Genomic DNA, 27,049 nt, shown 5'->3' on the forward strand with positions numbered 1-27,049 from the left:
AGAAAGTACAATGCTTTTCAAGTTGTCTACTCAGATCATGCCAAGTAGTATCTGCCAAGGCAGGATCTTCATTGCTGGGCCCTTGTGTGAGCTGGATTCTGGTCAGCTGAGGCACTCTCAAGTGCTTCCAAGTGTAGAAATGTGCTGTTTAAAAGACCTGTAAAAATAAAATTCAAAGTCCCTCCAGCCCTAACCTTTCAAACCCCCTTCGGCCTCCCATCTATGCCCTCCAACCACCCCCATGGCCTCCCATGCTCCCTACGCCAGACCCTGCTCTTCCATTTCACCTTCCATGGTCCCTCCTCCTCCCTTTGCCAAAGTCTGCACTTCCACCCAGACCGTCAGCTCCCTCATGCTAGTTCTAGCATTTCCGTGCCCATTGTCCCACTGTACCCTTTCCAGAACTAGAACTTTTTTTTCACCTTATTTTTGTTTTTAATTGTTTTTCGAATGTATTCCTCCTTTTTTCACCCTTATCCCTCTGTTCACCTTGCCCAATCACGGACCTCTAAAAGATGCTGGGCTTAGTTGACATGTCTGCACTCAGATTCCAAACACAGCTTGGTTTGTGGGTTAAATCTGGAGAGAGTTCACCTGAACTGCTGGGAGATTTCTTATTTAAATACACATAAAAGTTTCATTTCAGAGTGGCAATAATAAGTGGCACAATAGTGCAGTGGTTAGCACTCCTACCTCACAGCACCAAGGACCCAGGTTCAATTCCCGGTGTCACTCTCAGTGTGGAGTTTGCATGTTGTCTGCATGGGTTTCCTTCAGGTGCTCCAGTTTCCTCCTGCATTCTGAAAGACGTGCTGGTTGGGTGCATTGACCCAAACAGGCATCGGACTGTGGCGACTAGGGAAATTTCACTGTAACTTCATTGCGGTGTTAATGTAAGCTTACTTGTGACTAATAAACAAACTTTACTTTAATCTATAATTAAATTAAATCAGGTAATAACTCACCATCAGGGCATTGATGAAAGGCCTTTGACCTGAAGCATGAACTCTTGTTTCTCATTCCATATAGGCTATCTTATCTAGAATCATAGAACAGAGTCATTGCATCCCTACAGTGCAGAAGGAGACCATTCAGCCCATCGAGCCTACACCACTCTGTATCTGTGTGGGTTTCCTCCAGGTGCTCCCACAGTCCAAAGTTGCGCGTGTTGGGTGCTGTGCTGAATTGCACCCTGGTGTCAGGGGAACCAGCAGGGTAAATATATAGGGTCATGGGGATAGGGGCTGGGTAGGATGATTGTGGTCAGTGCTAACTCGATGGACTGAATGGCCTCCTTCTGCACTGTAGGATTCTGTGATTCTATGACAGCACTTCTACCCAGGCCCTATCCCTGTAACCCCAGGTAGGACAGCATGGTTGCACAGTAGTTAACACTGCTACCTACAGCATCAGGGTTCGATTCCGGCTTTGGGTTATTGCATGTGCGGAGTGTGTGAGCCCTATTACTGTGCTGGGCGGACTTGAAACTGGGAGTGTTTCAGACCCGACTTTTAGGCCTGTTCTCAGGGTCCCCCATACGCACTGTGCCTGCAAAAATATCAGCGATTCCAAATCATGCTGCACAAGCCTGTGGGCAGGGCTTAACGCGCCCGAAATCCTACAGCTCCGATCGGCACCGCCAACTGCTCATGCGCAGTGAAAAAAATGATAGCATGCGGCTCCCATGCCACATCGCTCCAGGCCAGATAATGCCTCCCCCTGGCCCCCACAGACTTTGCCCCACCCTCACAACATTACTGAACCCCTTATCCCACCACCCGGACCGATCGTGGACCCCTCCCGCCCATCGACCTCAGGCAGAGTGGCAGCAGTTGCCTTTTCCTCTCACTGATCTTAGGTGGAGTGGCAGCGGTCCCCTCTGCCCCTCCCCCCATCACAGGCAGAGTGGCAGCAGACCCCCCTTCCCCCACACTGATCACAGGCAGAGTGGCAGCAGACTCCCCTTTTCCCCTCACTGATCACAGGCAGAGTGGCAGCGGGCTCTAGCAAGCCATTCAGTTGTAACAATCACTACAAAGTATCAACAAAGAAATGAAACCGGACAGACCACCTGGTATCGACCTAGGCACCAGAAAAAACATTGGCAAACCGAACAGCCCTGTCAATCCTGCAATTCTGGATTTCTCTGGAATTCTCTGCCCGTTGATAGCGCAATGTTCAGCACCATTCGTGACTGCTCAGACACTGAAGCAGTCCTTGTTCAAATATAACAAGAACTGGGAAATATCCAGGCTTGGCCTGACAAGTGGCAAGTAACATTCATGCCACACAAATGCCAAGCAAAGACCATCAGCAATAAGAGACATTCTAACAACCGCCCCTTGACATTCGATGGTGTAACCATCATTGAATCCTCCACTGTCAATATCCTTGGGGTTACCATTGACCAGAAACTCAACTGGACTCATCAAACACAATGGCTACAAGAACAGGTCGAAGGCTAGGAATACTGCAGCTAGTAACTCACATCCTGACTTTCCAAAGCCTATTCGCCATCTACAAGGCAGGAGTGTGATGGAATACTTCCCACTTGCCTGGATGGGTGCAATTCCAATAATACTGAAGGAGCTTGACACCATCCAGGACAAATCAGCCTTCTTGATTGGCACCACATCCATAAACATTTAATCCCTTCACCACCGACGCTCAGTAGCAGCAGTGTGTACTATCTACAGGACACACTAGAGCAATTCACCAAAGATCCTTAGATGGCACCTTCCAAACCCATGACCACTTCCATCTTGAAGGACAAAGCCAGCAGATAAATGGGAACACCACCACCTGCAAGTTCCCCTCCAAGCCACTCACCATCCTGACTTGGAAATATATCGCCGTTCCTTCACAGTCACTGGATCAAAATCCTGGAATTCTCTCCCTAACGGCATTGTGGGTCAACCCGCAGCACGTTGAGCACAGCGATTCAAGGAGGCAGCTCACCACCACCTTCTCAAGGGCAAACAGGGAAGAGCAATAAATGCTGGCCAGCCAGTGACATCCATGTCCCATGAATAAATCAAAAAGAAGTTGGGCGCGCAGCCCATTAAGTCAATTTAAATACATGCAAATACATTTAAGTGGCCATCATGCCCGTTTTAGGCACCATCCCAACCGTAGCCATTTTCAGACCTTGGTAAAGGGGATACCAGCATGAAAGTGGGTGCGGATCACGCTGCTCATCTCACGCCTGACTTTACCAAATTTTCGCGGCTGAAAATGGGTGCAACTTGTGGTAAAATCGGGTTCTGCATGTTTTCCCTATGCCTGTGTGAGGTTCCTCCTGGTGCTCCGGTTTCCTCCCTCAAGTCCGAAAGACATGCTGGTTACGTGCATTGGCCACACTAAACTTTCCCTCATTGTACATACCCCTGCTCATTCACCTGACATGAAGGAGCAATTGAGCAAGGCCAGTCAACCTAACCCACAGAACTTTGAAGTGTGGGAGCAAACCAGAGCACCTGGAAGAAATCAATGCAAACACGGGGAGAGCCTCCACATAGACAAGCTGGAATTGAACCCGGGTCCCTGGCACTGTGGGGCAGCAGTACTATAACCACTGTGCTACCGTGTTGCTCTCATACCTGCTGAATGTTTTCCAGTATTTCCTGCTTTTAACTTGCAATCGCTGTTTCTTTTGTTACAGGATCGGAAGTCCTTGGGAAATCTGTTCGTGTTAAATTCTGTGCGTTGGGAGTTGGTATTTCTTATACACTCGGCTATATGATGGTTCCCTTATTCGCGTACTTCATACGAAGCTGGTGGATTTTACAATTGGCCTTGTCTATTGTTGGCATCCTGTGCATTGCTTTGTGGTGGTAGGCATGAATGCAAACTTATTATCGATATAATCAGTAAGAACTTCTGTTACAAATTTCTAGTTGAGATAAAATGAAAGCCCTTCTTGCATGGGGGTAAGGATGGGGATCAGCATTGACAGTGTGTGAAAAAGGAGGAATGTCCTCTGGACAATGATGAGGTGCTAGATATTCAGGGGGTTAATTTTCACCTTCACTGCATCATGAAATTTTATGGGAGAGTGTGCAGTCAATTCTGGCCCCAGCTCTTCACAGCTCGTAATAAAAGTTTAAGGTTGGAATGTTATGATGGTTCATGCCGGTGGGATATTCCCATTCTGCCGCAATGAATAGAGATTTGGCTCAATTCTCTGACCTCACTGCTGCAGAATTACACCCTAAATGTCTACCTCACTCACAAAATTGACCAATTGATATCCTTTGACGCTCCCAGCATTGAATCATACAGTGCAGAAGAGGCCCCTCGGCCCATCAAGTCCACACCTGAACTCCCACCGACTCCCATCTGCCAGCATTTGGCCCATAGTCCTGGATATTATGCAGTGCCAAGTGCTCATTCAGGTACCTTTTAAAGGATTGAGACATCCACCACCCTCCCAGGCAGCGCATTCCAGACTATCACCACCCTCTGAGTAAAAAGGTTTTTCCTCATATCACTTAAAGCACCTGCTCTTCACCTTGAACCTATGTCCCCTCGTCACTGACCCTTCAACTAAAGGGAACAGTTGCTCCTTGTCCACTCTGTCCATGCCCCTCATAATCTTCTACACTTCAATCAGGTCACCCCCTCAGACTTCTCTGCTCCAACGAAAACAACCCAAGCCCACCCAACCTCTCTTCATAGCTTAAATGTTCCATCCCAGGCAACATCCTGGTGAATCTTCTCTGCATCCCCTCCAGTGTGATCACATCCTTCAGATAATGTGGCGACCAGAACTGCATGCAGTACTCTAGCTGTGGCCTCACCGAAATTCTATACAACTCTAACATAACTTTCCTGCTTTTGTAATCTATGTCTCAATTGATAAATCAATGCCAAAGGGCAGCACGGTGGCTCAGTGGTTAGATTTGCTGCGTCACAGTGCCAGAAACCTGGGTTCAAGTCCTGGTTTTGGTCACTGTCTACGTGGAGTTTGCACTTTCTCCCTGTGTCTGCGTAGGTTGTCTCCGGTACTCTGGTTTCCTCCCACAGTCCAAAAGATGCGCTAGTTAGGTGCATTGGCCATGCTAAATTCTCTCTCAGTGTATCCAAACAGTACCAGAGTGTGGCAACTAGGGAATTGTCACAATAACTTCATTTCAGTGTTAATGTAAGCCTACTTGTGACTAATAAATAAACTATTTCCCAAGGCACTTGTCCCATCTGCCTTTTTCACCACCCTACAAACTGCCCTTCCACCTTCAGAGACCTGTGGACGAATATGCCAAGGTCCCTTTGTTCCATAGATCCTCCTAGGGTTCTACCATTCATGGAAAATCTTCTTGTTAAATTAGTCCTTCCAAACTACCTCACACTTTTCAGGGTTAACATCCATCTGCCACTTACCTGCCTGTGTAACCATTCTGTCTATACCTTCTTGTAGCCCACGACACTCCGCCTCACTGTTAACCACCTGGCTAATCTTTGTGTCACCAGCAAACTTACTAATCCTAACTCATACATAGCCAGCTATGTCATTTATATAAATGATGAACAGATCTCTGTGATACACCACTAGACACTGGCTTCCAGTCACTAAAACAGCCTTCTGTCATCACTCCCTGTCTCCTACAACTGAGCCAATTTTGAATCGACTTTATCAATATACCCTGTATCCCATGTGAATTTACCTTCTTTACAAGCTTCCCATGCGGGATTTTGTCAAAGGCTTTGCTGAAATCCATATAAACTACATCAGCTGCACTATCCTTATCTACATACCTGGTCACCTCCTCAAAAAACTCATTCAAATTTGTTAGGTATGATTTCTCTCTGATAAAGCCATGCTAACTACCCCTGGTCAAGCTTTGCCTCACCAATTGGAGATAGATGCTCTCGTTCAGAGGTTTCTCCAATAGTTTCCCTACCTCTAACTTGAGACTCACTATTCTGTGGTCCCCTGTTTTATCTCTACAACCCATCTTAAATAGCAGGACAATATTACTTGTTCTCCAGTCATCTGGCACCTCCCCCTTGGCCAGAGACAAATTGAAAATTTGGGTCCGAGCCCCTGCAACCACCTTCCTTGCCTCCCATAGCAGCCTAGGGCACAATTCATCTGAACCTGGAGACCACTCTTAAGGCAGCCAACACCTCCAATATCTTATACTTCCCTATGTCCATTTGCTCAAGACCTTCATCTCTCTCCTTGAATTCCATATCATCATCCTCATTTTCTTAGGTGAAGACGCATGTGTAGTATTCATTCAACACTCACAGACTGCCTCCTTGGTACTTAATGGGCCCTACTCTTTCCCTGATTATTCTCTTCCCCCATTGATATACTTACGGAATATCTTGTGATTTTCCCACTTTTATTGGCCAGATTTTTCTCATATCCGCTTTTTGCTTGACTAATTGCTTTCTTAAGCTCCACTCTACACTTCCTACACCTCACCAATGCCTCCACTGATTTGCTGATCTTATACTTTTTAAAAGCTTCCCTTTTCCTTCTCATGGTATCCTGAATATCTCTAGTCATCCATGGTTCTCAGGGCTTGTTATTCCTACCCATCACTTTAGAGGAAAGATGGTAGACTTGTACTCTCCCCATTTCATTTTTGAATGCCCCTTGCCCACCTCCCGGCCCTCCACTGCCTTTCTGTAGATTTTCCCATTAGTAGCCAGTCTACCTACTTGTCCATTTCCTTGTCCATTGCAAGCTTACATTGTACCATTGTTGTGATCGCTATCACTAAAATGCTCCCCCATCACCATATTAACTGCCTGTCCAGCTTCATTCCCCAGAATCAGGTCCAGCACAGCTCCTAACCTGCTTGGACCCTCTACACATTGATCTGGTGTAAGAGGACGAACCAGGCTTCTTTCAGTTAGTGCATGAGAAAAGATTTATGAGAAAGCAAACTCTTTAAAAATTAAGAAACAAGTTTAAAAAAAACTGATTAACATATAAGTTTGGTTTAGAAGTGTAACAATTTTCCCTTTTTGCTAAAAAAATCCCCAGATATTCGAAATCCCATGTGCTCATTCACAAACACAAAACATGACCAAACAAGAATAGACCTCTGTAAAGGATGGAGTATGAGAAAGGATAAAACCTAATGCTGTTTATCTGACAGAACTCTGGTCACAATAGATTTGATGTAGAGATGTCGGTATTGGACTGGGGTAAACACAGTAAGAAGTCTCACAGCACCAGGTTAAAGTCCAACCAGTTTATTTGACAGTAATCCCACAACTTTCGGAACCTTCCACACACCTGACGAAAGAACACCGTTTCCGAAAGCTTGTGAGATTACTATCAAATAAATTGGTTGGACTTAAACCTGGTGTTGTGAGACTTCTTACACAGTAGATTTGGCAGTTCTTTCAGATGGATTTTTGGTGAAACTATTCTTAATGACTCTAAATTATTCCAGCTTTGCAGGCAAAAAAAGATAACTTATTCTGATCAGAATTTCTTTGAAAGTTTCATTTGCTCTAGGCTGCATGCAACACAAAGGTGCAAGAGAAAGAGGGAGACTTCTTCTTGCAAACTGTAAAAGGTGCACATTCCGATTTACATTTACTATCAGTTCTTGACTTTAGTGTTTTATAATGGACAAATTTACACAGGCTATTACACTCAGCCGCAAACATGTTTGTTAACACAATAAAACACTCCTAATACAAGAGCTATAAACTAGTTTAATGATATACAACACTTGAAACCACGACTTTTTAAAAAAACACATCCACGAAAGAGCATGGGAAATCCCTAGGGCTGATTCTCCCAAAAAAATTCTAAGTGTTGAATTTGTGTAAAAACTGTAGTAAATCACGTTTTTTTCAGCGGGAGCTTAGAGAAGAATCTCCCACACTCTGTGCACTGCAGAGTGCACCAAAGTAAATCCCATTAAAACTCAGGGATTGGGCCTATCCGTGCAGAAGAGGCCTGCAGCAGAGAGCTGAGCGGGCCACAGCATTTGCACCGATCTGTCAGCGCAGAGATCGGCGGATGTACAGTGGTCTCTATTGGCCAGCCCCCCAATTGCTGGCCAGCTCAATTGACCCCCGCATCGCCGACTGTGCAACCCTCCCCACGGATTGATCGCTGGCCAGCCCTGCAATCCCACAACACCGGCCGCCCGAGCACCCCATAGCCTGATAGCTGGTCTCCTGGATATGGCCGGACCAGCCTCGATCCCCTGCATTCTGCCCCCCATCCCTATCTCCATCCCCCACACTGGATGCCCTGACTGCCACCATAATCCCACCCCACCCCCCCCCCACATTGCTGACCAGCACCCTGCAACCCCAACCCCCAAGCAGGCTGCCCCCACTCCCATCTCAATGACTAACCACGATTTTTGGCCTCCCTCAGTCTCCCACCGATCATGACTGCAGAGTGGCAGCGAGGCCAGCCATCCCCACTGATCTCCTCCCAGAGAGCCCTGCCCCCATTAGGCTCCATCCCATTAGGCTCCGCCCCCTTGGCTCTGCCCCATGCCTGATTACAGTAAGAAGTCTGACATCACCAGGTTTTAAATCCAATCGATTTATTTGATAGTAAACCCGCAAGCTTTCGGGGTTCGCCCCTTCGTCTGAAGGGGCAAACTCTGAAAGCTTACGAGTTTACTATCAAATAAATCGATTGGATTTAAAACCTGGTGATGTCAGACTTCTTACTGTGTTTACCCCAGAGCAACACCGGCATCTCCACATCACTTCCACACAATGCCTGGTTGGCAGTGTAAAGCTGCCCCCCAGGGCCACCTGGGGGCCCAGGCTGGCACTGCCAAGGTTGTAACATCCAGCGGTCTTCCCCCACTGATGCCCAACATTCTAGTGAGGGGAGGGCCTTGATGGCCCCGTTCACTCCAGCAGGTAGGACACAAACCATGCAAAGGCCCTTTGCCTTTGGGCAGCATCTTCTGGCATTAGGGCGATTGAGACCAGAAAATTCCACCCCGTTAGGTGAGATTTAGGTGAGTGCTTAGCACCTTTAATCTGGCTTAGCTTGGCTCCTGCGTAGGTCCATTCAAACCAACCACTGTTTTGGCAAATTCTCATCTCTCTTGAAGTTAATGTTGGATAAAGACATTTAATTCTTTTCCTGTTGGAGTTTCCATTCAATGCAATGCTTAATACAGCTTGGTGATAGAGACAAAGCAAAGTACCCATTCTTTCTCTCCAGGTCTTCCTGCAATAAATGCCATATTAATTAACGGAATTTTGTACATTCAGACCTATCATCTTGTCAAATGCCATTTTAAAATTTATCTTTCATACCATTGTCATTTTTAACTCTATCCCTGATTTGAATAAAATTGCCTGTTACTGTCTGCCATTAAAACGCATTTGAATGTTAATAGTATCCGATCAAGACCTTTGTACTTTCCAATCAAAACAAAACACTTTTAATTCCAGGCTTATTCCTGAATCCCCTCGCTGGCTGCTGATAAATGGAAGAGTACAGGAGGCTGAAGCAATTCTCCGACACATGGCTAAGAAAAACCATATCACTCCACCAGAGGTTCTCTTCAGTGATCTTGAGGTACTGCAGACTGATAACATCATGACAGCTACCAGGAGACTGGGCATTACCCTTCATAATAAAAAGCATAACGGGTCCTCCCAGCTGAAGCTAGAGGCTGTGCAATCCCTTTCAGTTGTGTTATATTTCATATATGAAGCCATGAAATTTCGGATGGGCAATGACTAAAGCAAGGTGTTCCATTTCAATTTGTGAACTTCCAACAAAGTAATTTATTCTTTGGCTCAATGGCTACTTACGCTACTTGGGCTCTGCTCAAGATTCCGGGGATAACTCCCATGCTACAATCACGTGACCTCTTATCTAGCCACATCATCACATTCTCACATGACAGCTGGATCTACATGTATGTTTGTGTAGGGTAAAGTCAGGTAACTCATGCCACAGCACTGCCTATAAATTGTTGGTAAATTGTGAGAGATGCTGTTGCATGGCTGATTGGGAAAGGAATAGTCACGTGATCGGGGGGGGATAGTTGGATTAGGTTGAGGTGTATGGGAGGTAGCAAGGCGTAACAGTTAAGTGGTCAGTGCCCTCGGTTTGAGCCCGGGGGAACATTCGAGTGATTGGTGCACAGCTGAGTGATTGGGGAGGGCAAGATGGGTGATTGGAGCTGTGGGGGTTGGGGTGAGGTGAGGTGGGTAAGTCAGGTATGGGGTTATCCAGTTGTTAGAGCAGGTTATAGTCTGTATAAAATTTCCTGGATAACTACTCTGGTGAATATGTGGATCTGTACAATTCTCAAAATCAGAGTTGGAGCTATTTGTGCAGAGTATCAGGAAACAGGGGGATTGCCCACTGCAACTTTAAATTTCCTGGGCAGTTCCCACACAATTCTGAATGTTAGGGCTTTCAAAAGATCCTGATACACCTCTTCAGTCATACACCCGAGTTTCCGATGATCTCGACATTGTAGTCCCGAGACACATTCCTTATTTGTATGTCTCAGTATTAAATCTGGTGTAGAATTTATGCACAAAGCCATTGGGATAGCCCCAGATGGTGGGATTTTGGGGCTGTAGTGGGGGAAGGGAGGTCAGGACTGCCAGTGGGGAGAGGGAGGGCAGGGAGATCAAGGCTGATGGAGGGACATCGGGGCTGGCCCAGAGAGGTTCGGGTGACCAGCAATCAGGGTGTCTGCATGGCTGACTAGGAAAGGGATAGTCGTGTGATCTGGGGGATAGTTGGATCAGGTTGAGGGGTATGGAAGGTGATGAGGCATAGCAGTCAGGTGGTCAGTGTGCTCGGTTTGGGCCCGGGGGGGCAGGGAGGAAATCAGGGCACAGCTGAGTGACTGTGGGGAGGGCAATGTGGGTGATAGGGGTTGTGGAGGTTGGGGTGAGGTGAGGCACTGTGCTGACCAGGGATCTGCTCTGACAGATTGGTGCATGTGCAGTGGCCCACTCAGCTTTATGCTGCTGACCTCCCCAGCAGGAATGGACCCTGCCCCCAGATTTTCAGCGTGAATCTCTCTGAAGCACTCTGTAATGCACAGAGTGTGCAAGATTCATTTTGAAAATCCCACTAAGAAAACATGGGGAGTTACTCCAGTTTCTACTGGAGTATCTGGCACTTAAAATTTTTTTTGGAAGAATCGTCCCTATCATGCCCAAATTATTCATTGGTTTTATGCCAATGAGAAAGAATTTATTGTGCTCAAAATATACCAAATGTTAGGTCCTGTCCATTAACTCCACATACTTATCTCTGAAAGAGATTGCAGGAAGATATAGAAAATATAATGCTGCGTCATATATATTATAATTTATGCATAAAATATATAAATATTATCATAGAATTCTACAGTACAGAAGAAGGCCATTCAGCCCATCAAGTCTGCACTGACCACAATCCCACCCAAGCCTATTCCCATAACTCCATGCATTTCACTCTAGCTAGTCCCCCTGACACTAAGGGACAATTTAGCATGGCCAATGCACCTAACAGCGCATCTTAGGACTGTGGGAGGAAACCAGAGTACCCGCATACTCCACACAGACAGTGACCCAAGCTGGGAATTGAACTTGGGTCCTCAGCACTGTGAGGCAGCAGCACTAACCACTGTGCCACCATTATATAATAGCCAGCCTAACAAAAGCATTTTAACTAACCAAGCACAAGACTGAGTGACACTATGACTCCTTGAAACGAGTATCATGAATTGTGACAATAAAATGGGGGTTTTATTCTCTGTATGCTGAGCCCCACTTATTCACCAGTGTCAATACAGTAGGTGACAACGGCAGAGGAAAGAAAGAAGCTGCAAATGCGATCATTTATGCCGCATTCTTCAGATTTTCTCTGATTCATCCATATCCAATGTACACTCAACAGTAATAGTTAATAATATTGTTATTTGCCAATAATCCTTGATAACCCTGAACCCTCTTTGTTCTCCTTTCAGCTCCAAGATATGAAAGCTAAAAGTGAACAATCTCATTCAATTATTCACTTGTGTAAAACACGAAATATCCGAATCATTAGTATTTTAAACTTTCTAGTGTGGTGAGTATTTCATTGAATCACATACGAATACTAGCAGAGCAGCATGCCATTCAGCCCATCACCTCCACGCTGGTTATTGTGAAGACCATTCCAGTTATTTCCATTCATAGAAAAATGGAATGCCTACACTGCAAAAGGAGGCCATTCAGCCCACTGAGTCTGCACTGACTCTCTGAGAGGGCATCCCACCAGACACCAACCCCACAACCCCATGCATCCACCACACTAATCCCCCTAACCTACACATCCTGGCAATTTAGCATGGCCAATCCACCTAACCTGCACACCTTTGGACTGTGGGAGGAAAACAGAGCACCCAGAGGAAACCCATGCAGGCAGTTTATAAAAATGTATTTATTTAGTGTCACAAATAGGCTTACATTAACACTGCAATGAAGTTATTGTGAAAATCGCTGTCTGTGTGGAGTTTGCATGTTCTCCCCATGTCTACATGGGTTTCCTCTGGGTGCTCTGGTTTTCTCCCACATTCTGAAAGATGCACTGGTTAGGTGCATTGACCCAAACAGGCGCTGGGGCGTGGTGACTAGGGGAATTTCACAGTAACTTCATTGCAATGTTAATGTAAGCCTTATTTGTGAGTAATAATTAAACTTTGGGAGACAGACAGGAAAATTCCACATGGTAGGTATACCTACACCACACGGACTGCAGCAGTTCAAGAAGGTGGCTCTCCACACCTTCTCAAGGGCAACTAGATTTGGCCAACAGATGCTGACCTAGCCAGTGATAGCTGCAGTCCATGAGAGGAATTTTAGAAAGATAATGGGCGGCACAGTGGTTAGCACTGCTGTCTCATAGCACCAGGGACTCGGGTTCGATTCCTGGCTTGGATCACTGTCTGTGCAGAGTCTGCATGTTCTCCCTGTCTCTGCATGGGTTCCCTCTGGGTGCTCCAGTTTCCTCCCACAATCCAAAAGACATGCTGATTAGATGGATTGGCCATGCTGAATTCTTCCTCAGTGTACCCAAACAAGTACCAGAGTGTGGCGACTCAGGGATTTTCACTGTAACTTCATTGCAATGTTAATGTACACCTACTTGTGACACAAATAAACTAATAATAATAACACTGTAAAAGTCACATTGCGTTTTGTCTGGCAGCTTCTCCCAGCCTTGCCCCATTGTGTGGCCCTACCAGGAACAGGATTTCCCTGTACAATCATTAACAGATTGTCAGAGCGTACAAATCTTTCCTTCACCTCAGGCTGGTGATTCACTGAGGTGCATTCACATGTACGGGGTACAGTGGTATGATCGATGTGTTACTGGACTAATAATGTGGGGGAAGTTGATTAATGATTTCGACACGTGAGTTCAAATCCTACCACAGCAGTTGCTGCATTTAAAGTAAATTTCTTGAATAAACATCAGGAATGGGAAGCTTGGGTGAAAAGTTATAGTCCTTCTTCATCAAGTTTTAGGGTGCAAGGATTGGGGGGGAGGGGATAGCTCATAAGATGTAGCAAATCTGTTATCTGTCCACTGTTTACCTGCCTGACCCGACTGGTCTCCTATTTTGTAGGCCTGCCCATCCTTGGGGCTATTATGTAAGAACATAAGGACTAGGAACAGGAGTAGGCCATCTGTCCCCTTGACGCTGCTCCACCACTCAATAAGATTATAGCTTTTTGTGGACTCCACTTACTCGCCCGCTCACCATAACCCTTAATTCATTTACTGTTCAAAAATTTATTGATCCTTGCCTTAATAACATTCAATGTGGTAGCCACAACTGCTTCACTGGGCAGGGAATTCCACAGATTCACAATCCTTTGGGTGAAGGAGTTTTAAGAACGTAAGAAATAGGAAATAAGAAATAGGAGCAGGAGTAGGCCATCTAGCCCCCCGAGCCTGCCCCGCCATTCAATAAGATCATGGCTGATCTGTCGTGGCTCAGTTCCACTTACCCGCCTTCTCCCCATAACCCTTAATCCCCTTGCCTATCAAAAACCTATCTACCCGCGTCTTAAATATATTTAGCGAGGTAGCCTCCACCACTTCAACGGGCAGAGAATTCCAGAGATTCACCACCCTTTGAGTGAAGAAGTTCCTCCTCAACTCTGTTCTAAACTGCCCCCCTCTTATCTTGAGGCTGTGCCCTCTAGTCCTACTGTCCTTTCTGAGTGGGAAGAGCCTCTCCACCTCTATCCTATCCATCCCATTCATCATCTTATACGTCTCAATAAGATCCACCCTCATCCTTCTAAACTCCAACGAGTACAAGCCTAGTTTATTCAGCCTCTCCTCATAGCTCAACCCCTTCAACTCTGGTATCAGCCTAGTGAACCTCCTCTGCACTCCCTCCAAGGCCAAAATATCCTTGCGTACGTGCGGCGACCAAAACTGCACACAGTACTCCAGCTGCGGCCTCACCAGTGCCCTGTACAGCTGCAGCAAGACCTCCCTACTTTTATATTCAATCCCCCTCGCTATGAAGGCCAGCATCCCATTCACTTTCCTGACCACCTGCTGCACCTGCAGGCTGGGTTTTGCGACTCATGCACAAGGACCCCGAGGTCCCGCTGCACCGTAGCATGCTGCAGTTTTTCGCCATGTAAGTAGCAGTCCTTCCTACCATTATTCCTACCAAAGTGGACAACTTCACACTTGCCAACATTAAATTCCATTTGCCAGTTCCTGGCCCATTCGCCCAGCCTATCTAAATCCCTCTGCAGACTTTCCACACCCTCCGCACAATTTGCCGTTCCACCAATCTTTGTGTCATCAGCAAATTTCGACACCTTACACTCGGTTTCCTCCTCCAGATCATCTATATAAATGGTAAATAGCTGAGGCCCCAGCACCGATCCCTGGGGCACTCCACTAGTCACCAAGTTTCTCCTCAGCTCAGTCCTAAATCTGCTCCTCCTTAATTTGAGGCCATGCCCCCTAGTTCTAGTTTCACCTGCCAGTGGAAACGACCTCCCAGCTTCTATCTTATCTATTTCCTTCATAATCTTGTGTTTGCATAAGATCTCCCCTCATTCTTTTGAATTCCTATTAAGTGGCCAAACAATGGTCATTTCAGGGCCTCATCTTGTTACCATCACTTCTCACATTCCCATTCTGCCTGCATCAGCTGCGTGGACCATAGATACCTGGAATGTTATGTGGAATCCAGTGTAATAGTCTGCCAAAATACAGACCGGGGCTTCTGATTATGCAGATCTTTGTCATGGTCTGGGCCCTTCCTATAGGAATCGACTTTTGCTCCTTTACAAAGGACTTTCTTGTCTTCCCCAACGACCTCCCAAGGCCCAGCAGTTAGCCTCATAGTCTGCAGCTACCTGAGCAAACACATCTCCAGAATGGGACTTCTATGCAAAAAGAAAGAAACTCTCCTGGTCACACAAAGTCCACCAGGGAGGTGGGGGGGTCACTGTTACAGTTCCTCAATGGATTCCCACACCATGCCCCCTTTGCCAAAAAAGTGACTTTTTTTCTTTTGTTTTGTGAGTTTATCTCAAGTGCAAGAAATATGTAAAGTTACGTTTTAAGAGACTATTATAAACAGTGCTACAGAATAGCAGTCCTTCAGAATATTACAGTTGAAGAGAAAAGGTAATCAAGCCATTTCGAAAGGAAAATATACAACCAAAATTCAGCTGTAAGTGAGTGTGACCTAGTGGAAATACACCCATACATATAAATAATAGTAAAATAAATGATTTTGTAGCACTCAGGGCAGAAGAGAAGAAACTCACCTTCTCAGCAGCTGAATGGGTCATCGTGGTGTTATGTTATTCCATGAACTACTGGAAGGATGAAAAATGGAATGGAATCACATATACATGCTATATGTATAATGTTTGACTTTCCAGGAAAATACCTGTTTCTCAATGGAGGAGAATGTCATAGAACATAGAACATTACAGCGCAGTACAGGCCCTTCGGCCCTCGATGTTGCGCTGACCAGTGGAACCAATCTAATGACCCTCTAACCTAAACTATTCCAATGTTATGCATATGCCTATCTACTGACCATTTAAACACCCTTAAAGTTGGCAAGTCCACAACTGCTGCAGGCAGGGCATTCCACACCCTTACTACCCTCTGAGTAAAGAATCTACCCTTGACATCTGTCCTATAATTATCACCCCTTAATTTAAAGCTATGTCCCCTCATGTTAGCCATCACCATCCAAGGAAAAAGGCTCTCACTGTCCACCCTGTCTAACCCTCTGATCATCTTGTATGCCTCAATTAGGTCACCTCTTAACCTTCTTCTCTCTAACGAAAATAACCTCAAGTCCCTCAGTCTTTCCTCATAAGACCTTCCCACCATACAAGGCAACATCCTGGTAAACCTCCTCTGCACCCTTTCCAATGCTTCCACATCTTTCTTATAATGCAGCGACCAGAACTGTACGCAGTACTCCAAGTGTGGCCGCACCAGAGTTTTGTACAGTTGCAACATGATCTCACGGCTCCGAAATTCAATCCCTCTACCAATAAAAGCTAACACACCATACGCCTTCTTAACAACCTTATCAACCTGGGTGCCAACTTTCACAGATCTATGCACATGTACCCTGAGATCTCTCTGCTCATCAACACTACCAAGAGTCCTTTGATTAGCCCTATATTCTGTACTCCTGTTACTCTTCCAAAGTGAATCACCTCACACTTTTCCACATTAAACTCCATTTGCCACGTCTCAGCCCAGCTCTGCAGCTTATCTATGTCCCCCTGCAAACTGTAACATCCATCCTCACTGTTTACAACTCCTCCGACTTTGGTGTCATCAGTAAATGTACTAACCCATCTTTCTACACCCTCATCTAGGACATTTATAAAAATGACAAACAGCAGTGGCCCCAAAACAGATCCCTGAGGCACACCACTAGTAACTGAACTCCAGGTTGAATATTTCCCATCAACCACCACCCTCTGTCTTCTATCAGCCAGCCAATTCCTGATCCAAACTGCTAAGTCACCATCAATCCCATGCATCTGCATTTTCTGCAGTAGCCTACCATGGGGAACCTTATCAAACACTTTGCTAAAATCCATATACACCACATCAACTGCCTTACCCTTATCCACCTCTTTGGTCACCTTCCCAAAGAACTCGATAAGGTTTGTGAGGCACGACCTACCCTTCACAAAACCGTGTTGACTATCCCTAATCAATTTATTTCTTGCTAGATGATTATAACTTCTATCTCTTATAATTCTTTCCAAAACTTTGCCCACAACAGAAGTAAGGCTTGCCAGTCTATAATTCCCAGGATGGTCTCTACTCCTCTTCTTGAACAAGGGGACAACATTTGCTATCCTCCAATCTTCTGGCACTATACCTGTAGCCAATGATGACATGAAGATCAATGCCAAAGGCTCTGCAATCTCCTCCCTAGCCTCCCAGAGAATCCTAGGATAAATCCCATCCAACCCAGGGGACTTATCTATTTTCATACTCTCAAGAATTGCTAACACCTCGTCCTTATGTACCTCAATCCCATCTAGTCTAAAAGCCTGTATCTCAGTATTCTCCTAGACTACATTGATTTTTTCCTGCACGACATTGACTTTTTCCTCTTAGTTAGTTCATTAGTTGCCTGCAGGGAATGTTCATGATGGCTTCCTAATATTTGACATTAACTCATTGGATGGACAACAGATTTTGGGGTGGCCTGTTTCCTTGGTGGAAAATACTATGTGGAATAGGGAGCAAAAATCCTAGTCAGACCAAGTTGCAAAAGATGTTAAGGGGGGGAAATTTTAAAGAGTGGTTTTGCAATTAAAGTTCTACATTTTGTTGCAGGTTCATTTCAGCATTTGGATACCATGGTCTATCTTTGAATACACCTAATCTCCATGGTGACGCCTATTTGAATTGTTTCCTCTCTGCTGCTTGTGAAATTCCAGCTCATACTGCAGCCTGGCTTTTACTCCGGAAGTTTCCCCGAAGGTTCAGCACGTCAGGCCCACTCTTCCTTGGTGGAATACTCGTCTTGTTCATCCAGCTCATACCTTCAAGTAATTTTCTTACAGTGCAGCAAAAATTAGTGCAACCTATCTTTGTAAAATGTTTCAAAGCTGAATTTTCTTATCAATTGGAATGGAAAACTAGTATAAGATTTGATGAAGGGACACACGTTACTCAAAAAATCAAGGAGTTGCAAGTGTTTTAAAGTGGTTTATTGAGAAGTGACAGAACAATAGTTCAAATGCATAGCAAGATGGTTCACGGGAACCCGTGTGGGTACCCAGGCAGAATTCAGGAGGCATGATTAGTAAGTTTGCTGATAACAATAAGATTGGTGGCATAGTGGACAGTGAAAAAAGGTTTAGGATTGCAAAGGGATCTTGATCAGTTGAGCCAATGGGCTGACAAATGGCAAATGGAGTTTAATTTAGATAAATGCAAGGTGATGCATTTTGGTCGATCGAGCCAGGGCAAGACCTATACAGTTAATAGTAGGGCATTGTGGAGAGTTATAGAACAAAGAGATTTAGGGGTACATGTTCATAGCTTATTGAAAGTGGAGTCACAGGTGGACAGGGTGGTGAGGAAGGCATTCGGCATGCTTGGTTTCATTGGTCAGAACATTAGATACAGGAGTTGGGATGTCTTGTTGAAGTTGTAGAAGACATTGGTAAGGCCACACTTGGAATACTGTGTACAGTTCTGGTCACCCTATTATAGAAAGGATATTATTAAACTAGAGTGCAGAAAAGATTTATTAGGATGCTACTGGGACTTGATCATTTGTGTTATGAGAGGTTGGATGGACTGGGACTTTTTTCTCTAGAGCGTAGGAGGCTTAGGGATGACCTTGTAGTGATCTATAAAATAATGAGGGGCATAGGTCAGCTTGATAGTCAAACTATTTTCCCAAGTGTAGAGGAGGCTAAAACTAGAAGGCATAGGTTTAAGGTGAGAGGGGAGAGATACAAAAGGGTCCAGAGGAGCAATTTTTTTCACACAGAAGGTGGTGAGTATCTGGAACAAGCTGACAAAGACAATGGTGGAAATGGGTACAATTTTGTCTTTTAAAAAGCATTTAGACTGTTACATGGGTAAGATGGGTATAGAGGGATATGGGGGCCAAATGCACGCAATTGGGACTAGCTTAATTATTAAGAAAAGGGTGGCATGGACAAGTTGGGCTGAAGGGCCTGTTTCCATGCTGTAAACCTCCATAACTCTATCCATAGTCACATCTTTTATTTGGAGGGAATTTAAGCAGAAATTGTTCAGTAAGGGAACAAGTTTAACCAGACAGAGAATAATGTGAAAAGGGATTGTTCAGGCCTCCATTTAGGGAGGAAACGGGAAGCATTAAAACCATTCTAATGGGGATGGGGATGTAGAGAGATTAGGGTTGGCAATGGGACATAGTTATGCCTGTCTTTGTGGAACATTCCCTGTTCTAGCCCTACTCAGGTCCCTCCCATAACTCTTTTCCATTACTTTGATTATATAATTGGTGCTACCTCATACTCTCATCAAGCCCTGTAAGTATTTATCAAATTTGGTTCCAGTTTCCACTCCTCTCTCACCTTCTCTGACTACTTCATTTCAGGTGATAAACTGTCCACCAATAATTATTATAAGCCCATTGACTCCCACACTACCTTTACAACACCTCTTCACACTCTCTTTCCTGTAAGGACTCCATCCCATTCTCCCAGTTTCTCTGCCTCCGTCACATCTGTTCCGATGATTGTACTTTCCAAAATAGCAGTTCTGACATGTCTTCCTTTCCATTGAGTCAAGGTTTCCCCCACATCCCTCACTGTGTTTGCAGGACCATCAACTGTATCTAACTCATGTGCCACATGTCTGCTCTCACCCCTCTCCTCCCTCCTGGAAACATAATAGAGTTCACCTTGTTCTCACTGATCCCATCAACCTTTGTATTCAAAGAATCATCCTCCACCATTGCTGCCAACTCCAGGATGGTTGAAGCAACCAAGCAAATCTTCCCCTTGCCTCTGTCAGCTGTTTCCTCCATGATGCCCTTGTCCACTCCTCTATCACCTCCAATTTATCCCTTTCCAAAATACCTTCCCATGCAATTGCAGGAGGTATAAGATCTGTCCTTTTAGCCCCTCTCTCCTCACTATCCAAGGCCTTAAACATTCCCTCTCGGTGAAGCAGTGCTCTTCTTATACTTCTTGCAATTTATTCTCCTGAATTTGCTGCTCACATTGAGTCTCCTCTACAGTGGGGAGACTAAACACAGACTTGGTGACCACTTTGTGAAACAGCTTTGCACAGCTTGTAAGTATGACCGTGGCCTTTCTGTCACTTGCCATTTTGATTCACCATCTTGCTCTTGTACCCAATTTCTGTCCTTGGCCTACTACAATGTTTGAGTGAAACCTAACGCAAATGGGAGGAACAGCACCTCGTCTTCCAATTAGGTGCTTTAGGAGAAAAAAACTAGAGGACATTATTTAAGAGTGAAGGGGGGAAAAGTTTAAAGGGAATATTGAGGGGGAGGTGGTTCTTCACACAGAGAGTGGTGGGAATGAGCTGTCAGATGAAGTGGTAAATGCGTGCACACTTTTAACATTTAAGAAAAACTTGGACAGGTACATGGATGAGAGGATGTGGAGGAATATGGTCCAGGTGCAGGTCAGTGGGACTAGGCAGAGAAATGGTTCGGCATAGCCAAGAAGGGCCAAAAGGCCTGTTTCTGTGCTGAAGTGTTCTATGGTTCTATAAAAGAATGGCCTCTGGAAATCTAGTGGACTCATCCATTATGGACAACAAATACTGATTCCCACTTTTTGTTTTAGTGAGGGGTCCTACACAATCAATTAAGACGTTTGTAAAAGGTTCCTCAAATGCTAGGATGGGTATCAGGGATTTTGGATTGATTACCGCTTGAGGTTTTCCTATTACCTGGCATGTGTGATATGTATGGAAAAATTCTACTGCATCCTTACTTACTCCAGGTCAATAAGAATATTTTTGTATTTTTGCTGGAGTTTTCCTTATTCTTAAATGACCTTCTACTAGGTACCTCATGCGCTACTCACAACATCTCCTTTTTACAGCCCACCTTTTATATAACTTGATGAAATTCTGCTCAATTTTCATTTACCTGAATATGTAAAGTTCTCCACTTCGATTTGAGATATTGTTTTTAATATAATATCATTCCGGTATATACTCAGATTCTTCTTCTGCATATACTTTCTGATATTACTGCTTTATCTCTACATCTTTCTGGTATAATTCTACCAATTTTCCTGAACTGAAGACATCTGCTTCATCCTACACCTGTTCTTGTTCTTTCTCAACCATCTGATCAAAATGATTTCTGCTAACTGAACTTCAACCTTTTTATCTTTACTCTTTGATTTTTGCTCTGTCTAAACCTGTGGCTTTGTGATCTTGTTACTACACAGTCAGGAAAAATCCTAGGATACGCTTCCTGCAATATCTCAGTTGTTTGGTTTTCCACTGGTAACATTCCCACCTGCAATCCAGCTATATCATTACCCAGGATAAACTGTCTTCCTGGAAAAGATCATTTCTCTATTACTCCTACCATCACCATCACTTTCCACCAGACTCTCCAACTTTATCATGGAACACCGCTCTTTTCAAAACAAATTCCACACATTATCACCTTTAATGGCAATACTCTTTCTGAAGTTCATTGGTTCCTTTATCTCTTACAATCTCAAATTTGTTACCCATATGTCCTTGTACGTATGAATAAACCTTACCCACACAAGTAAATTATTTAAAGAGATCTAGCACTCAGTAATCAGCCAACCCTTGACCAGGCAATATGTTTATTTTGCACCTCTTTAGCATTAACTATGGTTTCCTTTACTACTTAAACAAACCCTACCTGCTTATCCTTTTTTATCACACCGAGCTTCTCGGTGTTCTTCTTAAGCTGCCAGCACTGTGTCTTTGTGTGTCCAACTTTATAGCAATGAAAGCATCTGAGGTCTCATACGTTTCCTTTTTAACTTTAGGTAAACTACCCTTACTACCTCCAACAAGAGCTCCTTTGCCTTTACCACGTGAGGAATTTTCTTTTCCCTGGATTCTATCCCTCACAGATTGAAGTTGATGTTCAAAACCAAACATTGATTCACGAACAATTGCAAAATCAACTGCCCTTTTTGCTGCTGCTGTCACAGTTTTACACATTTGCACTTCTAACATTTCAAATTCAAATTGTCTTTCCCATTTCTGAAGGCTTAATTCTCTTTTTGCTTTGTATTCTGCCAGTGCTATTCTTTCCCCTTTCCTCTGCTTTTAGTCATAACTCAAACTGTTTAATTTCCTTTTCCCTTGCCATTGGCCCTAATTCAAGATGATTCATTTCTTTCTCTCGTTCAAACTATTTTTGTTCTTTGTCCTTTTGGGAAGGAAATCTGCTATCCTTACCCGGTCTGGCCTGCATGTGACTCCTGAGCCACATCAATGTGGTTGACTCTCAATTGCCCTCGGGCAACTAGGGATAGGCAATAAGTGATGGACAGCCAGCGACATCTATGTCCCACAAATGATTAAAAAAAACAATTTTAGGATAAGATATTGATCATTTAGTACTGAAGTGAGGGGAAATTTCCTCACTCAAATGAATGTGAATCTTTGGAATTCTGTCCCTTAGACAGTTGTGGCTGCTCCATTTTTGACTGCATTTAAGGCTTGAATAGACAAACCTTTGGTCTCTCAGGAAATTAAGTGATATGGGGGGCATGCAGTAAAATGGAGTTGACCTCCAAGATCAGCCAGGATCGTATCGAGTGGTGGAAGAGGCTCAAAGAGGCTTTTGGTTCATTCCTGGTCCTATGTCTTGCATTCAGGTGTTCTTGTGTTCTTTTAAACCAACTTGTTTTCCATTGAGTTTATGTATGTGTGTGTGTGTTTTTGTTTCTAGATCTTTCAGCACTTCAGACAGCGTTGATGTTGATTGGGAAATCTGGACCCACGACTGCTTTCACGATTATTTATATCTACAGTGCTGAGCTGTACCCAACCGTGGTAAGAAACATGGGAGTAGGAACAAGCTCAACAGCCTCGAGGTTGGGTAGCATAATCTCACCTTACATTTTCTATATTGGTAAGTTAATGGTATAAGTTCTGTATGCTTCAATGAGAAGTTCAGTAGTGCATGCCAGGTCCGCCACCAACCTTACTTAAAAATTAGGATCCAAACTGGCGAAGCCACAACAGGATGACATTCATGCCAAACGGCAGAGGCAACACATGTTGGATGAAGTGAAGTAATCCCACCACCAACAAATCCAACCAAAGCTCTGCAGTCCTGTCACATCAAGTAGAAATGGTGATAAACAATGAAACGACTAACTAATGCAGCAAATGCCTTACGTGTATTTATCCTCAATATTGCCGGAGTTCATAGAACGCTTTCGAGATAGCTTCTTAGAGCAGAACATTCTAGAAGCATCCAGGATGCACTTTATATTTGAATTTGGGGGAAACGGTGATGTAGCATCGATGGCCGTGATTCTCCCATCGTGACCCACAACTTTTCTAGCGGGTTGGGCCGGGAGATGCACTTATCGGCCATTTCGCACATTCCCCGCCAGCTTTTACAACCCACGCACATCTCCCAGCTGGAGAAAAATGGCGCTGCTGGGAACCTGCTGAACCTGCTGATTAGCATGCGTTGACATACCTTTACGTGTCATTGTCGGAATCCACACAGCAATCTCCACTCACATCTGCGTCTCCCATCCTTTAGCGTGATGTAACTTTGGCACGAACCAGACTAGGTATTTAAAAGTTGCAACCTGGCATGGTAGCCTTGAACTGGCGTGAGGAGATAAGTGCTGCTAGCGGAGTGCGGGCGATGTTGCAGGCAGGCCCTGGAGATGTCTGGTGGCTTTCGACTCTGGATGGACTTGACAAGGTGGATGTTGAAAGGATGTTTTCTTTTGTGGGTGAGCCCAAGACTAGAGGACACTGTTAAAATTAGGAGTTGCTCTTTTAGGTTGCAGATGAGGAGAAATGGTGTGCAACTTTGGAACTCTCAGTAGCCAAGCAATGGAAGATGTTGTCAACACTGCTATTAAGTGAAACTAGCATAGAGATATTCTGCTCACCAGTGGTCTGCTTGGGTTCTGCCTGTTCCGCTCAGCTTATGCCTTCAATACATTGGTCAAAATGGGGGCACAGCACCTTAGAAAAGAAACCTTTAAATGTTTTTGTTTCAGGTTCCAGATCCACAGTATTTTGCGAATACCTTTTAATGGTGTCAGCTAATATGCAAGCCAGGAAGTGAAGTTGAATAGGAATAGGGTACAGAGAGCAAGAAGTGGATCTCTTGGACAGGTTAAATTAGAGAGTACATGGGGAGAGATAGAGAAGAAACGAGACAACATTACACATTCAGGTCCAGGGCAGGGGAAAAATAAAGACACCAATTTGCAGTACAGGAAAGACGCCTGGAGATTTATCTTTACAATTAGGGTGATCCTAGAATAGTAAGCAATTTTTGTAAATGCAGGAAGGACCCAATAGTGCATTATGTTACCCAGCCAGATCTGTCAATGAATGACTGAATCAGTCGCCTGTCATATTAACTCATGTCTACATTTGTTGGAGATAATATGCATTCATATCAGAGTTGTACCAGAGGAAGTGAGCAAAGTGAGAGAATCTGTTACCACTGCAGCTGATGTTAACACTGAGCAAGACAGATCTTAGATCAAAATTTATCTCAACTGATTGTAATTTTTTTTGTATTGTAGAATCAAGGAGGGGTAGCTACTGAACGCAAAAGTACAGAAATCCAGTGATAAATTTTAAAATGTGGAGAATTAAATAATTTATTAAAAGAAATGAGAACTAAAACACATAAGATCAAAAATACACTGTTGGGGAAAAGATCTTACAAAATAACACCCAAAACTGGTACATAATCTAACAATCTTTTTGACAATGCCCTTAAAGATTCTTAACTAAAATGCAAGAAAACGTTAACAAATCAAGAAATTGTCTTTCACTACAAACAGAAGAACAATGTCCCACTTCTCAGAAGTAAAACACACTAATGCAGTTTTCCAAAGGCACATTCAAATGAGCTGCTTCACAAGATAATTATCCTCCTTGTAAAGTTGCAGGGTTGTATGGAAATGATGACAAAGGACTAGCTCAGTGAACCATTTACTGAGTGATCGTAGCAGCTCTTACATGTTATGTGTTTGCCTCTGTCGGGGGTGAACTCTCACACTACCGACACATCACTTGTGTGCACAGCATCCTGACATAGACATAACCACTCAGTCCACATCATCCCCACTTTAGTTTGGACAACGGGTACGACAGGCAGATGACAATGTTGGGCGATGTTAACAGGTCATTAACTATTTACAATGTACAAAGCACAGGCTTGGATAACAGATATTAACCATTTACAATGTACAGAGCATAGGCTTGGGCTGTTGCACCTGATATAAATCCCATCAAATCTCTTCCTCGAGACTCTTCCTGAACAAAATGGCAAAATGGCTAATCGACTAAATCAGTACATAGTCCTTGAGCTTGGAGTTTGGTGCACTCAGACATCCAGAGCATGTAGTTGTGCCAGTTTAGCTGTACTTGGGGTACATTTGGATTATTGTCCTGAGACAGATGGCCTCTGGTATTCCTGGGGTGTGCACCGTGGCTGCAGATCTTGTTGCATTGGTCTCCAAAGGGACCTTCATCTCCACTGTATAGGGGCACAGATTGCGGATTTGGTGTGTTGAACTCTGTGACTGTTGATGGTGCATATTTGGGTACCTTTAATGTATGATGTGGGTTTCCGATGTAGAAACCATCACCTGAGGCAACCACATAGTTGTTTGGTTGGGGTGCATGGAGTGAACCGCTGCCAGTTTGTCATTGCCCCCTATGGCCTGCATTCTAAATGTTTGGCCTGATTCTGGAGGACAGAATCTGCGGGCGTTGTGGCCATAGTGTCTTTTTCTCTTTGTCAACATTTCAGGAGGGCTCCAGCCAGATTTGCTTCTGCTTTGGATTGCAGAAGAGCCTTGTTGATAGGGATCATGGTTCTGGTATTTCTGGAGAACAATCTCTGTGCTGACCAGGACAAGCCCTGTCTCGGCCAGCCTATTACAATGATGACATAGAGCTGCCTGCATGTGTCAGCCTCCTGTAAGGCAGCTTTGAGTTTGTTGATTCTACAAGATAACAATGCTTGAATCAACATGATACCAATGCCCTCATGATCTTCCTGGTCAGTGAAGTTTGCAGGTAAGCCCTGGAGAGGGCGTCAGTGAGCTGTAGCTCCTTACTATGCTTGTGAAGGAGACTAAGTTTGTAAATGTAGCTTGAGCATCATCTGCTGCCAGGAAGCGTGTGATTGAGGGATTCTCTTGAATTCAGATGGGTTTTCTGTTGCTCAGAGGTGTCCAGCATGGAAACAGGCTCTTCGGCCCAACTTGTCTATGCTGTCCTTTTTTTTAAAACTCCTAAGCTAATCCCAACTGCCCGCATTTGGCCCATATCCCTCTATACCCATTGTACCCATGTAACTATCTAAATGTTTTTTAAAAGATAAAATTGTATCCGCCCCTGCTACTACCTCTGGCAGCTTGTTCCAGACACTCACCACCCTCTGTGTGAAAAAACTGCCCCTCTGGATACTTTTGTATCCCTACCGTCTCACCTTAAGCCTATGCCCTCTAGTTTTGGATTCCCCTACCTTTGGGAAAATATATTGACTATCTACCTTGTCTATGCCCCTCATTATTTTATAGACCTCTATAAGGTCATCCCTCAGCATCCTACACTCCAGAGAAAAAAGTCCAAGTCTATTCAGCCTCTCCTTATAACTCAATCCATCAAGTCCCGGTAGCATCCTAGTAAATCTTTTCTGCACTCTTTCTAGTTTAATAATATCCTTTCTATAATAGGGTGACCAGAATTGCACACAATATTCCAAGTGTGGCCTTACCAATGTCTTGAACAACTTCAACAAGACGTCCCAACTCCTGTATTCAATGTTCTGACCAATGAAACCAAGCATGCCAAATGCCTTCT

At 44.4% G+C, this 27,049-nt stretch overlaps 1 protein-coding gene across 1 annotated transcript in view; it reads left to right on the forward strand.

Annotated features, from left to right (window-relative positions):
* Nucleotides 1-27,049, forward strand: part of LOC145351778 (organic cation/carnitine transporter 2-like) — a 50,123-nt gene that overhangs the window by 17,345 nt on the left and 5,729 nt on the right. The window contains exons 4-8 of the mRNA XM_080201402.1: nt 3,662-3,833; nt 9,403-9,529; nt 11,934-12,034; nt 17,819-18,033; nt 22,917-23,099. Of these exons, the coding sequence (XP_080057528.1) occupies nt 3,662-3,833; nt 9,403-9,529; nt 11,934-12,034; nt 17,819-18,033; nt 22,917-23,099 (798 nt within the window). The remainder of the gene's footprint in view (nt 1-3,661; nt 3,834-9,402; nt 9,530-11,933; nt 12,035-17,818; nt 18,034-22,916; nt 23,100-27,049) is intronic.

The sequence above is a fragment of the Carcharhinus amblyrhynchos genome, chromosome 13 (genome assembly GCF_965287045.1).
Source record: "Carcharhinus amblyrhynchos chromosome 13, sCarAmb.v2.hapA, whole genome shotgun sequence".
NCBI lineage: Eukaryota > Metazoa > Chordata > Chondrichthyes > Carcharhiniformes > Carcharhinidae > Carcharhinus > Carcharhinus amblyrhynchos.